The sequence below is a fragment of the Pseudophryne corroboree genome, chromosome 2, assembly GCF_028390025.1.
Source record: "Pseudophryne corroboree isolate aPseCor3 chromosome 2, aPseCor3.hap2, whole genome shotgun sequence".
Taxonomy (NCBI): Eukaryota; Metazoa; Chordata; class Amphibia; order Anura; family Myobatrachidae; genus Pseudophryne; species Pseudophryne corroboree.
In genome coordinates, this window is record NC_086445.1 from 179,346,499 (window position 1) to 179,361,662 (window position 15,164).

Consider the following 15,164-nt stretch of genomic DNA (forward strand, 5'->3'; position numbering starts at 1 on the left):
GAGGTAGCTACAGCCGTGGACTACCGTACTGTGTCTGCTGCTAATATAGACTGGATGATAATGAGATGAAATTAATATATATATATATATATATATATATATATATATAATATCACTAGTACTGCAGCCGGACAGGTATATATATTTATTATGTAATGACTGATGACGGACCTGCTGGACACTGTCCGCTCAGCAGCACCGCAGACTGCTACAGTAAGCTACTATAGTAGTATGTATCAAGAAGAAAGAAAAGAAAAAAACACGGGTAGGTGGTATACATATACAATTATATATATATTATATACAATTAAATATATATATATATATATTAAACTGGTGGTGATTAATTAAACTGGTGATCAGGTCACTGGTCACACTATCAGCAACTTGCAAGTAGTACTCCTAAGCAGACAATCACAATATATACTGTTGGTCAGTGTGGTCACAATGGCAGTGTGGCACTCTGGCAGCAGAGTGCCAGCAAAAGTGTGCACTGTACGTTAAAATATGTACTCCTGCTCTCAGACTCTAACTGCTCCCCACTGTCTCCCCCACAAGTCAGATATACAGTCACACTATCACTTCATCAAGTAGTAGTACTCCTCCTAATGCTCCCCAAAATTACTAAAGTAAATAATACTGTGTCTCTCTCTACTCTAGTAGTCTCACTCTCTATAAACGGAGAGGACGCCAGCCACGTCCTCTCCCTATCAATCTCAATGCACGTGTGAAAATGGCGGCGACGCGCGGCTCCTTATATAGAATCCGAGTCTCGCTATAGAATCCGAGCCTCGCGAGAATCCGACAGCGGGATGATGACGTTCGGGCGCGCTCGGGTTAACCGAGCAAGGCGGGAAGATCCGAGTCGCTCGGCCCCGTGTAAAAAAAACTGAAGTTCGGGCGGGTTCGGTTTCCGAGGAACCGAACCCGCTCATCTCTAATGCAGCACAGTATAGGGAGGGAGCACACACTACATACAGCACAGTACAGTACAGGGAGGGGGAGCACACACTACATACAGCACAGTACAGGGAGGGAGCACACACTATATATAGCACAGTACAGGGAGGGTGCACACGCTACATACAGCACAGTACAGGGAGGAGGAGCACACTACATACAGCACAGGGATGGAGCACACACTACATACAGCACAGTACAGGGAGGGAACACTCACTACATACAGCACAGTACAGGGAGGGGGAGCACACACTACATACGTCACTGTACAGGGAGGGAGCACACACAAGTAGTGAAACACAGACACAGGGGACCAGGGCAACGGAATCTGTCCCAGTGGCCAATCTGCCTCTGATTACATACATAGCCACCACATTATTACATGAATAGCACCGCATTACATGTACAGCACCGCATTACATGTATAGCACCGCACTACGCACATAGCACTGCATTACACAAATAGCACCACATAACACGAATAGCACCACATTACAGGTATAGCACCGCACTACAACAAATAGCACCACATTACATACATAGCCACCACATTACATACGTAGCCACCTCATTAAGGCCCTCATTCCGAGTTGTTCGCTCGTTAGCTGCTTTTAGCAGCATTGCACACGCTAAGCCGCCGCCCTCTGGGAGTGTATCTTAGCATAGCAGAATTGCGAACGAAAGATTAGCAGAATTGCGAATAGAAATTTCTTAGCAGTTTCTGAGTAGCTCCAGACTTACTCCTACACTGCGATCAGTTCAGTAAGTTTCGTTCCTGGTTTGACGTCACAAACACACCCAGCATTCGCCCAGACACTCCCCCGTTTCTCCAGCCACTCCCGCGTTTTTCCCAGAAACGTCAGCGTTTTTCCACACACTCCCAGAAAACGGGCAGTTTGCACCCAGAAACACCAACTTCCTGTCAATCACACTACGATCACCAGAACGATGAAAAATCTTCGTTAGGCCGTGAGTAAAATACCAAACTTTTGTGCTAATTTACTTGGCACAGGCGCACTGCGAACATTGCGCATGCGCAGTTTGCGACTAATCTCTCTGCAGCGAAGAAAACTAACGAGCGAACAACTCGGAATTACCCCCTATATACGTAGCCACTGCATTACATACATATGCCCATCTTCATGGACAGACATTGGGCAGCTATAGGGCTGAAGGACTTTGCATTAGAGACTGTCCCAGGGCTGGCTGTGAGTGCAGCCTGATCAGCTGGCATCCTGAGAACAAGGTACATCCTGCTCCTGTCCAGTCCCCAAACCATACACTGTGACCAGGGACGCCCTAACCCTTACACCATCATGATAATGCAAATATTGTAATTAAAAATAACCTCTCTCTGACGGGTCCCTTTCAGTGCTCAGTTGCTGCTCTTGCCAGTTCAGTGAGAGTGCGGGAGCTAGTGTACGGGCGGGTGTAGTGAACACAGCTCCGACCATTGCTATGCTGCAGCTACGGGGCAGGGCTCGTTGAAGGAATGTAGTATGGTATGCCGGCGGCAGGGCTCCCGGCGACCAGCATACCAGCGCTGGGAGCCCGACCGCCGGCATACCGACAGGGTGGCGAGCGCAAATGAGCCCCTTGCGGGCACGGTGGCGCACGTTATTCTCCCTCCAGGGGGGTCGTGGACCTCCACGAGGGAGAAAATCTGTCGGTATGCCGGCTGTCGGGATTCCGGCGCCGGTATACTGTGCGCCGGGATCCCGACAGTCGGCAACCTGAAGACCACCCGGTTGAAGAGATCTTAGGCTGGGGCCAGAGAGGGGATGCTGCTAGGCTGGTTAACTTTCTCCAGGTCTCCCGTTGGTAGAACAGCTTCACCACTTTTCGCAGCTAGCAGCACCTGGAAGTGCCCGCTAGTCTAACTTCCGGATTGCATTCCGATGGACCGCAAGTACTGGAAGCAATGTGGCCCAATCCACCCCTGTATATAGATATGACACCTGAATTTAACTATTTGCCATCAAAAGTTTCTTTAACACGGAGAACAGGACATTTTTCCAAGATATTCCCTTCAATGTCAGTCTTTATATTCTTTCAAATATCAACGCAATTGACAAAATTGATTAGTTCCCACACCACAAATACAAAAATGATAAAAACTGGAGATGAGCGGGTTCGGTTTTCAGAGAACCGAACCGTACTGAACTTCACTGACCCGAGCCCGGATCCGAGCCTGGCTCGGGTTTTCCTGCCTGACTCGGAAACCAGAACGAGGCAAAACGTCATCATCCCGCTGTCGGGATTCTCGCAGGGTTTGGATTCCATATAAAGAGCCGCGCATCGCTGACATTTTCACTCCAGTCCTGGAGAGTGTAGTGAGAGGCTGTGTCTCCGTCTTCAGTGTCTGTGCAGGCGGGAAAGTGGGGTGGGGATTATAGTGCTGTCTTGTGCTGCTCAGTCCAGTGTAGTGTCTTAGCTGCATCAGTCAGTCCAGTGACCAGTCACAGTGGTGGTGTCCTCTGCTGCCATATGTCCAGTGCTGCAGTATAAGTCCCTTATAGTGTTGCTGTGTTGTCCTGCATCAGACCACTGGCAGTGTCCTGTGCATCAGTCAGTCCAGTGACCAGTCACAGTGGTGGTGTCCTCTGCTGCCATATGTCCAGTGCTGCTGTAAAAGTCCCTTACAGTGTTGCTGTGTTGTCCTGCATCAGACCAGTGGTAGTGTCCTGTGCATCAATCAGTCCAGTGACCAGTCACAGTGGTGGTGTCCTCTGCTGCCATATGTCCAGTGCTGCTCTATAATAAGTCCCTTACAGTGTCACTGTGTTGTCCTGCATCAGACCAGTGGTAGTCAGGACCGGATTAAGGGCCACATGGGCCTGGAGCTGAAAATATTCATGGGCTTATTGTGAGAAATGGGTTAGGTGTGATCAGTGCTGTGTGGATGTGGCCAGAACCATGTGGGCGTGTACACCTCTACACTATCAGCTCCAATGTCTCTCTAAATATGTAAAAATATAAAAAAAAATTGCATACATTTGTAACAAAAATAGAAATGCAATCTTAATAGATATGATATATAACCAACCGTGTGGCCAGCTGGTGGCTAGTGATCATCATGCGGCATGATGATGGGCCTATTTTTATGTGGAGACCTGGAGCTGGAGCTCGATCTGCCCCATTGTTAATCTGGCCCTGGTGGTAGCGTCCTGTGCATCAGTCAGTCCAGTGACCAGTCACAGTGGTGGTGTCCTCTGCTGCCATGTGTCCAGTGTTGCTGTATAATAAGTCCCTTACAGTGTTGATGTGTTGTCCTGCAACAGACCAGTGGTAGTGTCCTGTGCATCAATCAGTCCAGTGACCAGTCACAGTGGTGGTGTCCTCTGCTGCCATATGTCCAGTGCTGCTGTATAATAAGTCCCTTACAGTGTCGCTGTGTTGTCCTGCATCAGACCAGTGGTAGTGTCCTGTGCATCAATCAGTCCAGTGACCAGTCACAGTGGTGGTGTCCTCTGCTGCCATATGTCCAGTGCTGCTGTATAATAAGTCCCTTACAGTGTCGCTGTGTTGTCCTGCATCAGACCAGTGGTAGTGTCCTGTGTATCAGTCAGTCCAGTGACCAGTTACAGTGGTTGTGTCCTCTGCTGCCATATGTCCAGTGCTGCTGTATAAGTCCCTTACAGTGTTGCTGTGTTGTCCTGCATCAGACCAGTGGTAGTGTCCTGTGCATCAATCAGTCCAGTGACCAGTCACAGTGGTGGTGTCCTCTGCTGCAATATGTCCAGTGCTGCTCTATAATAAGTCCCTTACAGTGTCACTGTGTTGTCCTGCATCAGACCAGTGGTAGTCAGGACCGGATTAAGGGCCACATGGGCATGGAGCTGAAAATATTCAGGGGCTTATTGTGAGAAATGGGTTAGGTGTGATCAGTGCTGTGTGGATGTGGCCAGAACCATGTGGGCGTGTACACCTCTACACTATCAGCTCCAATGTCTCTCTAAATATGTAAAAATATAAAAAAAAATTGCATACATTTGTAACAAAAATAGAAATGCAATCTTAATAGATATGATATATAACCAACCGTGTGGCCAGCTGGTGGCTAGTGATCATCATGCGGCATGATGATGGGCCTATTTTTATGTGGAGACCTGGAGCTGGAGCTCGATCTGCCCCATTGTTAATCTGGCCCTGGTGGTAGCGTCCTGTGCATCAGTCAGTCCAGTGACCAGTCACAGTGGTGGTGTCCTCTGCTGCCATGTGTCCAGTGCTGCTGTATAATAAGTCCCTTACAGTGTTGCTGTGTTGTCCTGCATCAGACCAGTGGTAGTGTCCTGTGCATCAATCAGTACAGTGACCAGTCACAGTGGTGGTGTCCTCTGCTGCCATGTGTCCAGTGCTGCTGTATAATAAGTCCCTTACAGTGTCGCTGTGTTGTCCTGCATCAGACCAGTGGTAGTGTCCTGTGCATACCTCCCAACATGACCCTCTCCAGGAGGGACAGAATGCTCTGCTCCTGGACTTCCCTCTTAATCTATGATTGCCATCACCTGTGCTGAAACACCTTTCTTATCCATTAACCTGTTCAACACAGGTGAGGGCAATCATCAGGGCCGTCTTTTCGTATGGGCTCAATGGGCTCTTGCCCAAGGCTGATAGCTGAGGGTCCCCTCTTTCCAGAGGTACCAGATTTTTGAAAATCGGCCATAGGGAACCAGAGATATCCGTCTTCAAAGCAGTGTTCCCCATCCAAGCCTGTTAATTGCTCTTCCCAGCCAGATATCTCAGGTTTTGTATGACTTAGAGTTTTTCTGAGGGTACATTTCAAAAGCTGGGACTCTCCACTTTCGGAAGACATTGGCACCTTTTCTTTATTTTGCCCAGAACCAGAGATATCAGCCTTCAAGCAGCTGGTCCCTGCTCAAGCTCCACACGCCTAATATGCAGTTTTACATATTCGTTGGTGGATTGCTCTGGCTCCTGATCTCTGATCCCCAAGTCCCCAGTACCTCCTGACAAGGGAGACACTCTATTTTTTTATCCCATGCAAAGCTAAGAAATCTTTTTCCAGGAACTTGAGATATCTGCAGTCAAGCAAGCTGCCCTCCCACCAGAAAATTATGAATATTAAGCCTACTCCACTATCGACCCCTCCCTTACATATTAAACACCCCATACCACCCTGGAAGTCACGTACCGGGGCCCCTTCATTCATCCCAATGCCCCCCTTCTACAGTTTAGTGTTCTCCCTCCCACCCCATCTGTGCAGTAAAGGAGTAATTAGCAGAAATTACTGCTCCAGGTCCTATATGCTGAGCAGAAGATAGTACACCCCCTACCGCCCGCGGGACATCAAAGCCGACGCTGATAGCACACCCCCTGGAGGATGGGTAGGGGCCCCAGTGCATTGCTGTGCCCAGGGGCCCACACTGCTGTCAAGACGGCCCTGGCAATCATAAATTAAGAAACAAGTCCAGAAGCAGAGCATTGTGTCCCTCCTGGAGAGGGTCATGTTGGGAGTTATGCCTTTACATCAGTCAGTCCAGTGACCAGTCACCGTGGTTGTGTCCTCTGCTGCCATATGTCCAGTGCTGCTGTATAATAAGTCCCTTACAGTGTTGCTGTGTTGTCCTGCATCAGGTCAGTGGTAGTGTACTTTGCATCAGACAGTCCAGTGACCAGTCACAGTGGTGGTGTATTCTGCTGTCATATGTCCAGTGCTGCTGTATAATAAGTCCCTTACAGTGTTGCTGTGTTGTCCTGCATCAGACCAGTGGTAGTGTCCTGTGCTGTATATTATTTACTCCATAGGTCTGCAAACTCGGTCCTCATTATCCCACATAGTGCATGTTTTGCAGGTCGCTTCACAGAATCACAAGTGAAATAATTAACTCCACCTGCAGACCTCTTAAAATGTGTCTGTGAGAAAATAATACACCTGTGCAACTGTTGGGTTACCTGCAAAACATGCACTGTGTGGGGTAATAAGGACCGAGTTTGCAGACATATGATTTACAGGGTTTGCCCTGTGTGGTGTAGGGGTACGCTCTCCTCTGCCGCATATTGTGTTATATAACTCCAGAAAAATAATGGAGAACAAAAATTTGAAGGATAAAATAAGGAAAGATCAATAACCACTTCCTCCTAGTGCTGAAACTGCTGCCACTAGTCATGACATAGATGATGAAATGCCATCAACGTCGTCTGCCAAGGTCGATGCCCAATGTCATAATAGAAGGCATGTCAAATACAAAAAGCAAAAGTTCAGTAAAATGACCCAAAAAAATAAATGTAAATGGTCTGAGAAGAAAAGTGAACTTGCCAATATGCCATTTACGACACAGAGTGGAAAGGAACGGCTAAGGCCCTGGCCTATGTTCATGACTAGTGGTTCAGCTTCACATGACGATGGAAGCCCTCATCCTCCCGCTAGAAAAATTAAAAGAGTTAAGCTGGCAAAAGCACAGCAAAGAACTGTGCGTTCTAAGATGATATCACAAATCCCCAAGGAGAGTCCAAGTGTGTCGGCGGTTGCGATGCCTGACCTTCCCAACACTGGACGGGAAGTGGTGGCTCCTTCCACCATTTGCACGCCATCTGCAAGTGCTGGAAGGAGCACCCACGGTCCAGTTTCTGATATTCAAATTGAAGATGTCACTTTTGAAGTACACCAGGATGAGGATATGGGTGTTGCTGGCGCTGAGGAGGAAGTTTATGATGAGGACTAATGGTGATGTGGTTTGTTTAAATCAGGCACCGGGGGAAAAACCTGTTGTCCGTGGGATGAATAAGCCCATTGTGATGCCTGGGCAAAATACCAAAAAAAGCCACCTCTTGGTGTGGAATTATTTCTCCACAAATCCGGACAACAGGTGTCAAGCCGTGTGCTGCCTCTCTCAATCTGTAATAAGTAGGGGTAAGGACGTTAACCACCAAGGAACATCCTCCCTTATAGCGCATTAATCAGAAGTCAGTGTCAAGTTGCGAAACTTTGGGTAAGAGCGTAGGCAGTCCACTGACACATAAATCCCTTATTCCTCTTGTACCCAAGCTCCTGCAAGACACACCACCAACTCCCTCAATGTCAACTTCCTCCTCAGTCTGGAACGTCAGTAGTCCTGCAGGCCATGTCACTGGCAAGACTGAGGAGTCCTCTCCTAACCGGGATTCCTCCGGAGGATCCTTGAGTGGTACGCCTACTGCTGCTGTTGCTGCCGCTGCTGTCGTTGCTACTGGGAGTCGATCGTCATCCCAGAGGGGAAGTCGGAAGACCACTTGTACTACTTCAACTAAGCAATTGACTGTCCAACAGTCCTTTGTGAGGAAGATGAAATATCACAGCAGTCATCCTATTGCAAAGCGGATAACTGAGGCCTTGACAGCTATGTTGGTGTTCGACGTGCATCCAGTATCCACCATTAGTTCAGTGGGACTTAGAGAATTGATGGAGGTAGTGTCCCCCCGGTACCAAATCCAATCTATGTTCCCCTTTACTAGGCAGGCGATACCGAGAATGTACAGAGACATCAGAAAAAGTGTCCTCAGTGCCCTAAAAAATGCTGTTGTCCAGTTAACCACGCACATTTGGACAAGTGGAAAAGGGCAGACAGAGGACTATATGACATCAACAGCCCACTGGGTAGATGTATTGCCTCCTGCAGCAACAACAACAGCAGTGGCACCAGTAGCAGCATCTCGCAAATGTCAACTCGTTCCTAGGCAGGCTACGCTATGTATCACCGCTTTCCGTAAGAGGCACACCGCTGACAACCTCTTACAGAAACTGAGGGACATCATCGCACAATGGCTTACCCCAATTAGACTCTCCTGGGGATTTGTGATATCGGACAACGCCACCAATATTGTATGTGCATTACATCTGGGCAAATTCCATCATGTCCCATGTTTTGCACATACAATTAATATGGTGGTGCAGACTTTTTTGAAAAATGACAGAGGTATGCAGAAGATGCTGTCGGTGGCCCGAAAAATTGCAGGCCACTTTCGAAATTCAGCCACCACGTGCTGAAGACTGGAGCGCCAGTAAACACTCCTGAACCTGCCCTGCCATCACCTGAAGCAAGAGGTGGTAATTAGGTAATCAGGTGGAATTAAACACTCTATATGATTTAGAGGATGGAGGAGCAGCAAAAGACCATTCAAGCCTATACATCCATCTACGATATAGGCAAAGGAGGGGGAATGCACCTGACTCAAGCGCAATGGAGAATGATTTCTGTCTTGTGAAAGGTTCTCCAACCCTCCGAACTTGCCAAACTTGAAGTCAGTTCAGACACAGCCAGCTTGAGTCAGGTCATTTACCTCATCAGGCTTTTGCAGAAGCAGCTGGAGAAATTGAAGGAGGAGCTAAGATGAAGCAATTCCACAAAGTATGTGGGATTTGTGGATGGAGCCCTTCATTTGCTTTGCCAGGATTCAAGGGTGGTCAATCTGTTGAAATCAGAGCACTACATTTTGGCCACCATGGTCGATCCTAGGTTTAAAGCCTACGTGGTATCTCTCTTTCTGGCAGACACAAGTCTGCAGAGGTTCAAACACCTGCCGGTGTGAAAATTATCAACTCAAGAGGAACGTGACCCGTCAGCAGCTCCTCCTTCACTTTCTCGCACAACTGGGGCTGCAAGGAAAAGGATAAGATTTCCTAGCCCACCAGCTGGCGGTGATGTAGGGCAGTCAGGAGCGAGTGCTGACATCTGGTCCAGACTGAAGGACCTGCCAACGATTACTGACATTTCTACTGTCACTGCATATAATTCTGTCACCATTGAAAGAATGGTGGAGGATTATATATGTGACAGCATCCAAGTAGGCATGTCAGACAGTCCGTACGTATACTGGTGGCAGGAAAAATAGGCACTTTCAATGCCCTTGCACAAACTGGCTTTATTTTACCTAAGTTGCCTCCCCCCCCCCCCCCTCCAGTGTGTACTCCGAAAGAGTTTTTAGTGCATCCGGTAACCTTGTCAGTGATCGGCATTGGAGGTTACTTCCACAAAATGTGGAGAAGATGATGTTCATCAAAATGAATTATAAATTCCTCCGGGAAGACCTTTATTAGCAACAGGGCCGGCTCAAGGGTTTTCAGCGCCGGGCAATAGGGGTGTGGCTTCATACAGGGGGCGTGGTCCATTACACCCCCTGTACTGTAGTAGCGCCGCTGAAATGATGTGCGGTGTGCGATGATGTCATCGCGCACCGCACAGTAAAGGTCCTCTCCACGAAGGGAAACTAGACGCTACGCGTCTAGTTCCCTTCACGGCGGGGGGCAGCGGCAGCGGGGGGCACAGCACTGACAGCAGCAGCGGATCTTGCCATGGTGGAGGGCACCGGCGCCCTCCGGAAGGCGGCGCCCCAGGCAAAAGTCCTTCTAACCCGTGGCAAGATCCGCTACAGATTAGCAATTGCCTACAGAAAGTACACAGGGACCTGTGATGATGGATTCCAGTGGAAATTAATTAATACTCTGTGAGGAGGCGGATATACACACTGAAAGGGGTGAGGAATCGGATGATGAGGACGAGGTCGACATCTTGCCTCTGTAGAGCCAGTTTGTGCAAGGAGAGATTGATTGCTTCTTTTTGTGGCAGACCCTGTCGCTGAAATGATTGGTTTGTTAAAGTGTGCATGTCCTGTTTATACATCATAAGGGTGGATAGGAGGGCCCAAGGACAATTCCATCTTGCACCTCTTTTTCTTCTTTGCATCATGTGCTGTTTGGGGACTAGTTTTTTAAAGTGTCATCCTGTCTGACACTGCCGTACAACTCCAGGGGTACTGCCGTATAAGTCCAGTCCAGTGGTGCTGTCTTGTGCTGCATCCGTCCAGTGGTGGGGTCTTGTGCTGCCATAAGCCCAGTAGTAGTGTCCTGTGCTGTATATTATTTACTCCAAATAAAAGGGTTATATGCATAACTTATATTATTATTCAAATAATTTTTACAGGGTTTGCCCTGTGTGGTGTAGGGGTACGCTCACCTGTGCTGCATATTATTAGAATAGCTCCAAATGAAAGGGTTATTATTATCCAACTTAATTTTACAGGCTTTGCTGCGTGTGTGTGTGTGTGTGTGTGTGTGTGTGTGTGTGTGTGTGTGTGTGTGTGTGTGTGTGTGGTTTAGGGGTACGCTCTCCTGTGCCACCAATATTGTGCGTGTATTATATCTGGGCAGATTCCAGCACGTCCCATGTTGTTTGTGGTGCACACTTGTGTCACTTAGCTTAGTCATACAGCTACCTCATTGCACCTCTTTTTCTTCTTTGCATCATGTGCTGTTTGGGGCCTATTTTTTAAATCTGCCATTCTGTCTGCCACTGCAGTGCCACTCCTAGATGGGTCAGGTGTTTGTGCCGCACACTTGTGTCACTTAGCTTAGTCATCCAGCCACCTCGGTGCAACGTTTGGCCTAAAAACAATATTGTGAGGTGTGAGGTGTTCAGAATAGACTGGAAATGAGTGGAAATGAATTTTATTGAGGTTAATAATACCGTAGGCTCAAAATTACCCCCAAATTATGTGATTTTATGTTGTTGTTTTTAAATCATCCAGATCCAAAACAAAAATAAAAACATGAAAGGGTGGTTTTTGCAAAACCAATCCAGATCCAAAACACGAGCATGGAACCAGAACCAAAACCAAAACACAAAACACGAAAAAGTGCCCGCCGCACGTGGAACTTTCAATGTAAAAATGTCTGCTTGTTTTCTACAGAAATGATAGAATAAAGCTACAAAGTAGAGCAAAGTGTTTTGGTTTCACTCATGAGGACCATATCACTGCCTCATGGATCCTAACGCCCATGTAGTAACACGAGGAAATATTGAATATCCCATGCTCATACAGTATCTGCTAGGCAAACATTACACAGACAAGCTTTGGTGAAGGCATGACTTTGCTTATGATTTATTATCATTGTTGTATAAAAGAAAAGATATTGTGAATGAACATGCTAATCAGGGCCGTCTTTTCGTATGGGCTCAATGGGCTCTTGCCCAAGGGCCCCAGGAGTAAAAGGGCCCTAGGCTGATAGCTGAGGGTCCCCTCTTTCTAGGGGTACCAGATTTTTGAAAATCGGCCCTGGGGAACCGGAGATATCTGACTTCAAAGCAGTGGTCCCCATCCTAGCCTGATAATTGTTCTTCCCTGCCAGATATCTCAGGTTCTGTCTGACTTAGAGTTTTTATGAGGGTATACTCCAAAAGCTGGGACACTCCCCTTTCGGTGGACACTGGCAGCTTGTCTATACTATTCCCAGAACCAGAGATATCAGCCTTCCAGCAGCTGGTCCCTGCTCCAGCTCCACACGCCCAATATGCAGTTTTAAATTTTCATTGGTGGATTACTCTGGCTCCTGAACTCTGATCCCCAAGTCCCGAGCACCTACTGAAAGGTGGGACTCTCTAGCTTTTTATCCCATTCAAAGCTAAGAAATCTATTTTCAGGAACTTGAGATATCTGCAGTCAAGCAAGCTGCCCTCCCACCAGAAAATTATGAATATTAAGCCCACTCCACTATCAACCCCTCCCCTATGTATTAAACACCCCCCTACCACCCTGGAAGTCATGTACCAGGGCCTTTCATTCAGCCCAATGTCCCCTTCTACAGTTTAGTGTTCTCCTTCCTGCCCCATCTGTGCAGTAAAGGAGTAATTAGCAGAAATTATTTCTCCAGGTCCTACATGCTGAGCGGAAGATAGAACACCCCCTACCGCCCGCGGGACATCAAAGCTGCCGCTGCCAGCACCAAACCCCCCCCCCTTCCCCACTTATGCTGAAGGATGGGTAGGGGCCCCAGTGCATTGCTTTGCCCAGGGGCCTACGCTGCTGTTAAGACTGCTCTGATGCTAATTAAGGACACTTTGCGAAACCACATTGAACAGTTAGATAGACCACAAACCTCCCTTCACAAAATCTAGATGGTGGTAAAGACCATTATTTGAATTATGCTATAGAAAAACTGAGTAAGCTAAGAATGGCTTAAAATAAGATCAGATATGAAGATAGTTTAAAATTAAAATAAAAGTTGTTAGTATAGTAAGCAAAACAAACAGCTTTTAATTGTAAACAGCTCTCTTTTAATGGCAGTGAGCTTCATTTAACTGTAAAAGTAGGTTTTTGTCTTTAATTTCTCACTTTTTGTTTTCTTAAGATAATTCTGTTTATGCTTTCGTTTTTTGAAATCACACCCATTTTTGCTAATTTGTATGTATTTTTGAGTTTATAGTGCCAAACAAGGAAATAAAGTATAAGGCATTATTTTAATAGAATGTGAACTTAATTTCACAGCAATATAATGGCAGTTTAAAGGCATTTTTCACTTACTCTACCTTTATAGTATAGCAGTTATCTAGCACAATAGTGGTTTGAGATCAATTTAGAAATTTATATGAATGCTGCATATTAAGCAGTCATTTGAACGGATGCATTTTTTGCACAATTAATTTTGTTAGGAAGCGTTGATGGACTTCAGGCTCTCAGTTGTTGAGATGATCTGCACAGGCCCACGTCTAATCTGTTGCTGTCCAGTGCTGGAGAGACTGGCGGATGTACTTGAGATGTTGCCTCCATACGCAGAACTGTAGCCACCACCAGAACTGTAGCCACCACCAGAACTGTAGCCACCACCAGAGCCGGCACCAGCACCAACTCCAGAATTAGATCCACTTATAACAGCTGCAAGGAGAAATTCATGAATTACATGCATATCATTATATATATATTATGAATACTGTAACCTGCAATTATCACTTACAAAAGGGCAATGCAGATATTTTGTAGGCTTAACCAATATGCATGGAAATTTAAGCCACTAAGGGGTCTATTTACTAAGCTTTGGATGGAGATAAAGTGGGTGGAGATAAAGTACCAGCAAATCGGCTCCTAACTGCCGTACCAAAGGCTGTGTTTGAAAAATGACAGTTAGGAGCCGAATTGCTGGTACTTTATCTCCGCTGACTTTATCTCAATCCAAGGCTTTAGTAAATAGACCCCTAAGTCACTTGCAAATAGATGCCAGTGAGGTATGAGGGACTTTTGAGTTGTCATTATTGTGAGGCCTCAGAGTCTATCCCTAATGAATGAATAGGAAACCTTATCATGGATATTATCAGTGGCATAATGAGGGTGAGGAAAAAAGGGCATGATGCCAGCATGAAGGGGTGCCAGGGATGGACCAGACCTGGCTCTGCTCCCTCTCTTTAGTCCAATGTCCTCACCAGCAGCCAGTAGCAGATCAGTTACTAGACTGCCACTGTGCAGCAACTGCCACAGCTGAACCCATGACCCATGCACATGATGCTGCCGGGAGGTAGCTCATGTGGAACCAGCTGCTGCACAGTGACAGTCTGTGTGGCAGATGAATTGCTGAAGATGCTGTGCTGCCTGTCAGACAGGAAGATGGAAGAATGAAGGACCTGGTTTGGTAAGCAAGCTACTAAGCTACAGCGTAGAGCTGGGCTGCACACTATGGAATCTGCATGGGGGAAGGGGAGCGCTGTAAGTGATATACAGATAAGTGGCATTTTGGTAATTACAGCTAAGAGGATGGGGAGAATTATGAGAAGCAGTTTAAAGACATAAAAGAGCAAACATACTGGGTTTCATGGAGTTTGATGGGGTTTGATGCAAACTGCTGGAGTCCACAAAAAAACCCTTTGCTATCTCTCTGAGGAGGCTATCTTTTCCTATGTGGAACTGAGCATCTGGAGTTTGGAAACCTATCCACCTGCAGGCCATCTGTGTATCCAGGAATCCCCCAGGGTGATATATGCATGCTGCTATGTCCTATGGAGCCTTTTGTGATATGCTGTTTTAATTGTGTTTCTTGTAAGTGCAATCCGTCTCATTAAATGTGTTCATTTTAATGGATTGCTACACTATGGTCTGTGCTTTTTAAGTGTCTCCAACCATACTCATTAGTTTTGGGGGAAAGGAGACACATATCTTTTAGGTATATTAAAGCACCTAAGGAACAGAACCTGTCTGATCTTTAAGAACACCCCTGAAAAGGAGGATTTTATCCAATCACTGGTCATATCTATGCAAGAGATTTAGGAGGACGTACCCCCTTCTTTACGGTGATTCAATTCTGTTATTTGCTTATAAATGTCACTTAATGGTGTCACATGTTAAATATGGTATTTGCAGAGCGCTCTTAGTAATGTACAAAATTCATTATCTAACCATTATCGATTGATGACACAACTATCTTCTTTAGCACCCAAGTGAGC

At 46.7% G+C, this 15,164-nt stretch overlaps 1 protein-coding gene and 1 long non-coding RNA gene across 3 annotated transcripts in view; one reads left to right on the forward strand and one right to left on the reverse strand.

Moving 5' to 3' along the window:
• Nucleotides 1-12,987: 12,987 nt before the first annotated feature.
• LOC135006926 (keratin, type II cytoskeletal 4-like) overlaps nucleotides 12,988-15,164 on the reverse strand; it is a 32,056-nt gene continuing 29,879 nt past the window's right edge. For both annotated transcript variants that reach the window (XM_063952074.1, XM_063952073.1), the window contains one exon: nucleotides 12,988-13,608. In XM_063952074.1, the coding sequence (XP_063808144.1) occupies nucleotides 13,382-13,608 (227 nt within the window). In that variant the 3' untranslated portion in view covers nucleotides 12,988-13,381. The remainder of the gene's footprint in view (nucleotides 13,609-15,164) is intronic.
• The window catches only part of LOC135006952 (uncharacterized), a 147,383-nt gene continuing 146,436 nt past the window's right edge, over nucleotides 14,218-15,164 (forward strand). Inside the window, exon 1 of the long non-coding RNA XR_010207019.1 lies at nucleotides 14,218-14,356. This is a non-coding gene — a long non-coding RNA (uncharacterized LOC135006952). The remainder of the gene's footprint in view (nucleotides 14,357-15,164) is intronic.